General features: G+C 43.0%; 1 protein-coding gene across 3 annotated transcripts in view; it reads left to right on the top strand.

Moving 5' to 3' along the window:
• The first annotated feature begins 1,917 nt into the window (after positions 1 to 1,917).
• Ildr1 (immunoglobulin like domain containing receptor 1) overlaps positions 1,918 to 9,837 on the top strand; it is a 34,113-nt gene continuing 26,193 nt past the window's right edge. For all 3 annotated transcript variants that reach the window (XM_028752233.1, XM_028752232.1, XM_028752231.1), the window contains exon 1: positions 1,918 to 2,155. In XM_028752233.1, coding sequence (XP_028608066.1) covers positions 2,101 to 2,155 — 55 coding nt within the window. In that variant the 5' untranslated portion in view covers positions 1,918 to 2,100. The remainder of the gene's footprint in view (positions 2,156 to 9,837) is intronic.

Below are 9,837 nucleotides of genomic sequence, written 5' to 3'. Positions count from 1 at the left end.
ACATGATTTTTACTTACATGATTCTGTTTTTAAATGTGGATCAGACAATTTTCATTCTTAATAAATACACTTAAAAATATATGCTGCAGTGTTAAATGTGGAAGTATATGCACTGTGTTCAGGGAACACACAGATTTCGGAATGCTTTATGGACAAAGTTTCAAGAAGATGATTATAAATGATGAGCTCACAGCACAGGCCTCAGTACTGAGGCAATGGCTCAGCCAGCCCCACATCCTTCGGAACGAACATGGAGGAATGCTTGCTTAGATTAGCACTAAAATGTCCTCCTACCAAAGCAGGGGCTGACAGGCTTAGGAGGTAGGTGGAGAAGATGAGAGCTCACATACTTTGGACTGAAAATTTCTGAGGACAGTACCAAAACCCCAAAGCCACACAAATCCCTAAATCCCTCCCCATCACAGACCTAACATGACCAGTGTGCCTAGAAACATATGCAAGGTCTCTGGAGAGTATGCCCCCCCCCAACACACACACAATGTAATGCTTCCTCCTGCTACCATGATGCTTTCTGCCCTGAAAGAGCCAACGTGGCTCCTACACACTCTTCACAACCTGCTGTTGGCTGCATACATACTTCCTGAATTTACTTCCTATTTTCTGGAATAGAAGAGACTACAGAAAAAAAAAAAACCATTTAAAGTGAAGAGGCCCATTGAGGGGACTGGAGGATTAGCTCAGGAGTGTGTGTGTGTGTGTGTGTGTGTGTGTGTGTGTGTGTGTGTGTGTGCGCGCGCGCGCGCGCGCGCGCGCGCATGCATGCGTAGGGGTGTGTTTCCACAAGCACACCTCTTTGGGCAGGAATGGGATGGAGAACACTAGCAGCAGCAGTGAGGAGAATGTCCTTGAAAGCAAAGCAGGACAAGAGAGGTGCTTATGAGGAATAATAGTTGCATCCTGTTCAGTGACCAGGGTGGGGGCCACCTGAGCTCTGTTTAATGGCACTCTATAATGCTATCCTTGAAAAAGGTGTTGGGAAAGGGAAGGCTGGAGGTGGGAGGGGTGGAAGAAATGACAATCTTCTTACAGGAGAATATAGCAAACAATGAAAATCCCTATAAGGAAAGGTGTGTAAACTGACTTGCTATCTGTTTACATTGCCCAGAATATATGTGACTTTCCAGTTAATGTCTTGATTGGTTTTATAAGGCCAGTTTGCCTTTCTCCCCTTTCTTTTAGTAGTTACAAATTCCTATGGCACCACTTACTTCCTGCTAAGAAACACTAGAGACTGGGCTTATAACCTGGGTATGGTGGCTAAGAGAACTAGTTGTCCTCACTAGGTCAAAGGTCTAAACCTTGGTCTTGAGCTTCCTGAGATGTGTGCATGGTTGCTGAGCTATAAGCAAAGATGGGTGGAAAACCTAAGGAAAAATGCATCAGCGTTAACCCCATCTATGTACAGTGAGAGAGGGACTTTCCATTACACTTTTCCTATTTTTCTGTGAGCACGTGTTAATTTTATAAATGTGGAAAAATAAATTTGTGGTCTCTGGTTCCCACTCTACTTTTTAGAATCTTTAGTTTGGATAAAGAAAGACAAGAAAATATTATGTATAAATATCAGAACTGTATTTTCAGTGTGTGTGTGTGTGTGTGTGTGTGTGTGTGTGTGACACAGAGAGACAGAGAGGCACACCACGAGAAATACTACTCCCCAAGAAGTTGCAGCCACGTAATTCTAGAACCAGAGAAGAAGAATTGCAAAGGGTGAGAGTGACTTAGAACTTAGGGGAGCCAGTGACAAGTTTCTCCTCCTGCAGGCGGGGGCCGGTGGCTAGAGGCTCCGTTTCCTGCGTAGATGGGTCACCTGGCAGCCTGTGACAGGTAGGGCGGAGGCTTGCGGTCCCCAAGCCGGGGGCGGAGCAGGAAACCGCGACGGCCGAGGGCTGGGGTGGAGCTCGGAGAGCCTCAGGTGCCTGTGGGCTGGGCCGTACCTGTGAGGACCAGAGGGGACGCTCCCGTCGAATCGCTGGACCTGCGAGCTCCTTGGAGATGCGTGTCCCCGGCCGGCGGCTGATGAAGAAAGACGCCGCTCCCCGGGGCCCTTGAACCTCTGTAGCCAGAGAGGGGTCCAGCATGGGCTGCGGGCAGCTCGCTGCTGGCCTGCTCCTCTTCACCTGGCTCCCAGCAGGTGAGCCCTGAAAAAAAGGGGGAGTCCCATCCGGGGCCACGCGAGACAGGAAGCCATTTGTCTGGCCCTGCAGAGCCGGCCACCCTCAGGGCGGTGCACTCGGTAGCTCTTGGCACCAGGAGGTGCAGGGGCCGATCGAGTGTCCGCCAGTGGGAACCTGTTGTTTTCTTCCTTTATTAGCCCAGGGCTTTCCAAAACAGATGCAACTGAAAAGAAACCTCAGCCTTTGATTTTACGCTCCAACAGGTGTTGTTAGATGCTCAGTGGCTAAAACTGAGTCGATAGAGGCAAAAATCATCGTTCTTCAACTTCTTAATACCCCTTTCCCCGTCCCCTACCCGGTGTCGTACTTGCTTTCAGAGTGTAGATGGGACGACAACCATATTGGCCCAGAGTGCGTTTATTCTTTCCTGACAAGTTAGATTGCGTCGGTAGTGTATGAAGGGAGTGTTGGACATATTTTGAGTTTCTTTTATAGGCCATCCGCTACCACCTGTCATTTGTCATTTTTCTACTTTTTGTGTCCATCTTTCCCCTCATTATCAGCCCCTCAGGTTGCTTAGTCACCCGCTGTCCCTGCACCATTCTTTGTTCCTCCACACTAAGGGTCTCACTTGGAATTTGCATGTCTTAGGGTATCTCTTGGGAAACAGGGCAGAAGTCTTGTCTGTGAGGCTGAATAGGAAAGGAGAGAGAAGGGAAGGCCTTCTCAGCTCTGTTCACATGAACATGTAGCTGTGACTCTGCAAACAAGAATTTTAATTTCCTTTGGAGAGTCCACCCAGTTTTATATTGACTCACTTTCCACTTGGGAATATCACTTTGCTCACAGACCAACTGGAAGTTCATTCAGGCAGATGTAATATGAAAATGGAGGCAGAATTTCCTTTCTATGAGCTAGTTGCTCAGATGTAATCAAATCTCACAGAAACTAGAGTCTACCAGAGCTTAATGTTGGGAATAAAAGAAGGGAGGGTTGCAAAAGGGTAGGGAACCGAGAAAAGCCAGAATTCCTGAGGCAGGCTGTCTTTCAACTTGTTCTGCCAGACGGAGGTTTTATAAATTGTCTAAAGTTAACAAGACTAGATGCTGAACACATACAGCGCGGAGAAGAAGCATATGAAGTCTCACGTGAGTTTAGGTACACCGAATGCCACCAGAAGAGTTAACCAGCTTAGAACCTAAATGCAAATGTGTATGATTTCTGGAGTTATCCATAGCCTTTTCTCCAGTGTGCTGAATTTCTCTTCTTCAATTCTGTGGCAGCTGGGGACAAAAATTCCTGTTTGCACTGTCTTGGGTAAATAGAGGTCTGCTTCCATCAGCCTGACATCCTGTTTCCCAACCTGGGACTTCTGATGTAACAGTCTTCTAGACAGAACAAGAATACCTGCAGATGGAGAGCAAATTAGGGTATAAATCCTGGTACCTTAACTGTTTTAAACTGCCCTAGTTTTTGTTTGTTTAATGAAGAACATTTTCAATGGACATTTAAAAAATACAGCCACTATAGCCAAATATATACTAGAGTATACAACAGGCTAACTGTAAAAAGCATAGCCTAAATCTCTGAACCAGCCAGACCTTGTTAGTAGCTAGGCCCCTGAAACAATATTAAAGGGTGTGGTGCTAGCCTGGTCCTCCCTACGTGGAAGTAGGCCAGTGTTTTACAAGACTGTGGAAAGTGAAGTCTACAATGATTATCCAGCTTCACTTTCATTTCATAGATGAGAAATCGAGACCCTAGCACTCTGAGGGGAAGTAGCTACTTTGACAGGTATTGTCCCTGAATATGTGGAGTCCTGTCAGTAATACTGTACCTGCTATATGGACCAGTGGTTCTCAACCTGTGGGTGGAGACTCTCTTGGAGATCGAATGACCCTTTCACAGGGGTCACCTAAGACTGTCAAAAACCACTGATATTTATACTATGATTCATAAAGGTAGCAAAATTGTACTTATGAAGTAGCGGTGAAATAATATTATTTTTGGGGGTCACCACAACATGAGGAGCTGTATTAAAGGGCCACAGCATTAGGGAGGTTGAGAACCCCTGGTCTAGATGATGCTTTTTTGAGTTTGTATAGCTGATGTCCGCGTGACTCTGGTAATTTGCTCAACTGTTTAAAGCCTGCAGTAAACATGAGTAATAATATACATCTCATAAAGTTTTTGTAAGAATTAATTAAAAGGCTTTAAACTACTTTATTGTACTGCTTGTACAAAATGAAGGAAGGCTTAATAGATACTAACCATAGCGATAAGACCAGCTGTGATTTGGACCCAAGTAAGACTATTTAAAGCTAAATGTAAAGAAACTAACTTGTCCTTCCCTTGTGGCTAGGAAACTGAAGGGACAGTGAGATGCCTGTTACTGTAACAAAATAACTGAGACGATCAAGTTGAAGATAGGAAAGGTTTATTTTGGCTCATAGTCTTGGAGTCCTCAGTCCATGGTTGGTTGGCCTCATTGCTTTTGGGGCTGTGGCCAGGCATTGCATTCATGTAGGGTCACATGGCAGAAGAGGCTGCCCTCCTCAAGGTGGCTAGGAATAGAGACAGAGCAACAGGATAAGGCCAGGGTCCCAGTATGTCCCTCAAGGGCGCTTTTCCAATTACCTTCCTGGAGACTCCACCTATCAAAGGTTTGAGCACCTCCCAGTGGTGCCAAACTGGGATCAGGTCTTTAACACTTGGGCCTTTGGGACATACTCCAAGCCCAGGCTATAGTAGTGACTGTGAAGTTAGAATTCAGACTCTGCCTTTTAATACTCATAACTTTGGGTGAGTTGTTTTAACTGTTTTCATTGAGAAAGTAAGTGAATTAAGTCCTTCCCACCACTGCTGCCTGTCCACCCAGTCACACCATCTCTTTTTGGGTGGTTTCCATTCAAGCACAGTAGCTATGGCATGCCACTACCTCAAGCAATCCTAAGAAGGAGCCCATTCCATTCCCCTAGCCTTTACCTTTTTCCTTATTTTTAAACCAAATATCACAAAATCCTTCTTCAGATAACTCTAGAGACATTGCTTGTTTGCAACATCTCCCAAAACAATGCTTATCAAAAACATACGCAAGGGTTATAATATAGAAAGAAAAGGTTCACACAATTCTGTGATGGTGTCAGATAAAATGATAAGTAGCATAAAGTATTATTGGTGTTAAAACTCAGAGGTGATGTTCTCCACATAAAACCTGTTGAATAGGAAACCGTTAAGTCGGTTTTCTGAAAACCTATTCCAACTGTAATGTATTTATTGGAAAACCCTGTACTTAAGTGAGTTGCTTTGTGGTCTAGCTACTTGTTCCATTTTGCTTGTTGAGAAGCATCAAGCCAACCCCCTGATTAGCATCTGAGTTTCCACAGTTGTGCAGCGCAGGTCAGCGATAGAATTGTGAAGTTCCACAGGACGGTGCTGAGGTCAGGGAGTCTTGTGAAGTTCCCATCACTGAGTCCTGAGCTCTGAAAAGATCACTCGCCAGTTGTGGGTTCTTTTGCTATTCTTAGAAGTGATTTTTAGGAAGAATTTTTTTAAATCACATAAATAATATCTCAATTCTTGTTCCTTAAAGTAAAATATTAAGCGAGACTAAAATAAGCACAGGGGCCATTCAGGATTACTGGTTCATAGCTTCTCTTGCCTTTGTTCCGTCTCTGAGTTAATATTCAGAGTCAAGTTTAGCTTCCCTCTCATTCTAAAAGGGTTCCTGTCATTTGTGCTTTTGTAAAAAGGTTTTTTGTTTTGATTTTTTTATTTTGTTTTGTTTTTGCTTGTTTGTTTGTTGAGACAACATCTCTCTATATAGCCCTGGCTGTCTTGGAACTCTCTGTGTAAACTAGGCTGCCCTCCAAGAGATTCACCTGCCTCTGCCTCCAGAGTGCTGGGATTAAAGGCAACTGCTGCTATGCCCTACTTGTAGAAGAGTTGTGTTAATTTACAGAACCATCTAGACATAGTCTTACGATTTGGGAAATCCAGCAGCTGACACACGGGGGACAAGATCTTTAGACAAAACATCAGTGATTTCCCATAGGTGTCAGGGTAGACGGGGGGATCATACTTAGAACTAGTGAAATCTTACAAAATTCCCACTGTGATGGATAGCAACATGGAGCCTCTCAGGGTGAAAGGTTACGTGTGCTGGCAAAGTGTCCACTTGGAACCTCCCTGTTCCCTGGAGGGCTCTTGAATCCCTTCCAGAATTCCCATGCCCTGTTACACACAAGGAGAAATTATTTCACCTCTTTTTACCTCACCCCGCCTCCAGCTGTTAGTACAGATGGAGAATCTGGATCCAGGGAAGCCCTGTGTGTTACAGTGAAACACTACACAGGACAGCTGGCACCATGCTCCTTCCTTATTTCACACAGTGGAGCAGGTTGGTTTGGTGGAGTTGAAACCTGATGCACACTAGAGAAGGGGACTAGCCCTCAGTGTCTGAATAGAAGCCAATTAAACTTCTAGCTCAGGGGGCTGGAGAGATGGCTCAGTGGTTAAGAGCACTGACTGCTCTTCCAGAGGTCCTGAGTTCACAACCATCCGTAACAAGATTGGATGCCCTCTTCTGGTGTGTCTGAAGACAGCTACAGTATATTCATAAATAAATAAATAAATCTTTAAAAAAAAACAAAACTTCTAGCTCCAAATGCAATGAAACAGGGTGAAGTGTTGGGTAATTAATGAACCTTCTACCTGGATTGATTCCAGCTTAATAATTTATTTTGTTCAGAAGTCCTTGGAAAAAATGATATTGTGCATTTTCAGAATTACAAAGATTATCCTATGTCTACTTGCAGTCTGTTCAGGCGTCCGAATGTTGGTGGTAAGCAGGGTCAAGCAATGGCAGTTTTGACAATTTGTTCATTTCTCATTTTTAATCACCAGGTTCTGTTGCTTAGTTCCAGGCTTGGCTTCTTTTTTTTTCTTTTCTTTTTTTAAAATTCTGGTTGCCAATAGCCACCCTAGCCCACTGTCTGCACAGCTCCTTGCCTGCAGACCACTGTGTGTAACAGGGCATGGGAATTTCTGTCAGTCATCCTCCATGCACAGAGTGACAGGCAACCTGCCACACCCACTTTTTTCTCATTCACTCTAACCCTCCATTCAAGAAGCTTCCTATAGCTTATAAACACCATGAAATTCAAGACCCTCACTAACAGGCAGCCTTATCTCTCTTCTGATAAGAGTCTGGCTTAATATACCCCAGTGGCTATAATACTAATGGTTAACTCTGACTTTTTTTAAAAAATAAACTTTTAAAACATGAAGCATTTGTTCCAAGAGGTTTAGCCTATATTGAGTTAAGTCTTTTCCTTTTAACCAGCATACACGTAACGCATCATTTTATCTAGGGCTCCTGTGCTGGCAAACAAAAGCAGCCATGGTCCTGGCTCCCAAGAGTCATATGCTCTGAGTACACTGATGCAGATACAGAACTGAGACTAACGCTAGAAAGGCCGGGTTAAGGTACCAGGAGAGTGTATAATGATTAGATTGCTTTGTCCAACTAGGAGTCCTTTCCCAAAGACATGTTTGAGTTGAGGAATGATCATCTGAAATCAAAGGAATAGCACATGCCGGATCATCAGATAGGAACTCAGTGAGTGTGAGGCAGGAAAAAAAAAATGCCAGCGAGGCTGAGCAGAGAAAGCTGCAGTGTGGTGAGGAAACACGGGGAAGGACTGGATATAAATGGCTTCATTGATCATGGTGGGAATGAGTGAGTGTGTGTGTTATTGTTGTTGTTGTTGTTGTTGTTGTTGTTGTTAGGAGCAATGGAAAGTTGTTGGAGGATCTTAAGGAGTTTGAGTAGGGAGATGAACAGGACTATGGAATCCATACATTGGAGGAGCCGCAGAGACTTACTGTAACAGCTAAGCTAAGATCATAAGTAGGCTGGAGGCGATGGCTGAGAAGTACTGAGATGGCTGTGAAGAACAGAGATCCCAGGAGTACTTAAGAGATAAGTAAACCCAGTGTGGCAAGGCTGTGTATGAATAATGAAGGAGAAAGAGATGTTAAGGGTGATTCCTGAGTTTTGGTCTTGATCATCCACTAAATGGAAGCATGAAAGAGGCCCACATTCATGCAGAGGAGCTTGACTTAGGACTTGGGCTTGATTTAGAAGTTGAAACATTAAAGAGCCATCATGAGCATTTGATACATGGATCTGCCAGTCCCTTGGTACACAGTGGTAGGAGTTGGTCTTCAAGCTCTGGTGGTTTCTAAAAACACTGTCAGACTTGCTGGTGGCAGACATTTTGTCTGTGTGTTTTATTGCTGACTCCTGAGTCCCCACCAGGAGGTTGAGTTCCAAGAGCACAGATCTTGTCTTCTGGAACAGTGTCTAGCTGAGAGTAAGCACTCAAAAATAAATGTATGTGTACACTCTGGTGGGGCCCAAATTTGCATATGCTCTGAGATTAGCATGTAGGGGCATGAATCACCAATCTGGGCAGATGACTTTGGGAAACTCCAAGCGTTTGCCCCTCAAACAAGCCTTGTCCTTTCCCACTAGTAGCCAATGGCATGTCAAGTTCAAGTTACCTGAGTGGGTACCTTTTAAAAATTTTTTCCCTTATTATTTTTTTTAAGGTTGTAAGTTTCCCCTTTCTGAAAGGTTGTGGTAAAGCAGAATATTGTCATTTACTGTTTATGGGACTATAAATTTTATTTTTGAAGTAGCTATTAAGACATAAAAAGCTTATTCCCTTTGACTGAGCAAACACTATGAAATAAAAAAATGCAGATAAACAGATAATTACATAAAACTATTCATTCCAGCAATTCACAGCATCCTTGTTTCTAATAGTTTAAACTCAAAAGCAACCCAAACTCTTGTTGTTAGGAAAATTTGCAATAAGTTATACTTCCCAGAGTTATTTTCATGCAGTTACTGGAAACAAATAGATCTATAGATACGTACATAGAATATGTCAGTCATTTGAAGATAAAACAAAGTTACTAATCATTGTGCATATTAAATAGTGAGGGAAAGACATGGAAGGATGCACACCAGACTATCTAGAGCGAAACCTCCACACAGTGAAATTAATGGCAAGTAGGGAGGGACATTTCTCCTTTGACTCTTTGTGTTGCTTGAAGCTTCTTGTTTATTTTATATTAATAAATGAAAAAAGGGAAAATAAATTCTATGCACAATGGTTAGAATAAGTTTGTGAATGCCTTTTAAATTTGAGAATATTTTTTCTTTAACAATTAATTTTTATTTGTGTGTCTGTATATGGATGCTCCCATGTGTCTGGGCACCAGTGGAAGTCAGGAGAGAGTATCATATCCCCTGGAGCTGGAGTTAAAGGTGTTATGATTACTCAAAGTGGATGCTGGGAATTAGACTCTGGGCGAACAGCAAGTGCTCTTACCTACAGACCTACCTCTCTGGCCCTGAGAATATTCTTTGAAAGGTTACATCTCAAAGTAGGGTGGCATAATAAGAACAGTGCAGAGTTTAAGATTTTAGGAGATTTCTGTTAAAATGTACCTTTGTGCATTACCAGCTAGGTGCCAGAGGTTTGCCACTGACAAACTTGAGAAAAATAAAGAAGAACTTCTAATACATACATACACACACACACACACACACACACACATATATATATACACATACATACATATACATATACATATACATATACATATACATATACATATACATATA

Source organism: Grammomys surdaster, unplaced genomic scaffold, assembly GCF_004785775.1.
Source record: "Grammomys surdaster isolate TR1022 unplaced genomic scaffold, NIH_TR_1.0 125889, whole genome shotgun sequence".
In the NCBI taxonomy this organism is placed as follows: domain Eukaryota; kingdom Metazoa; phylum Chordata; class Mammalia; order Rodentia; family Muridae; genus Grammomys; species Grammomys surdaster.
Note: the sequence above shows the minus strand (reverse complement) of the source record. Positions and strands in the feature narration are given on the sequence as shown.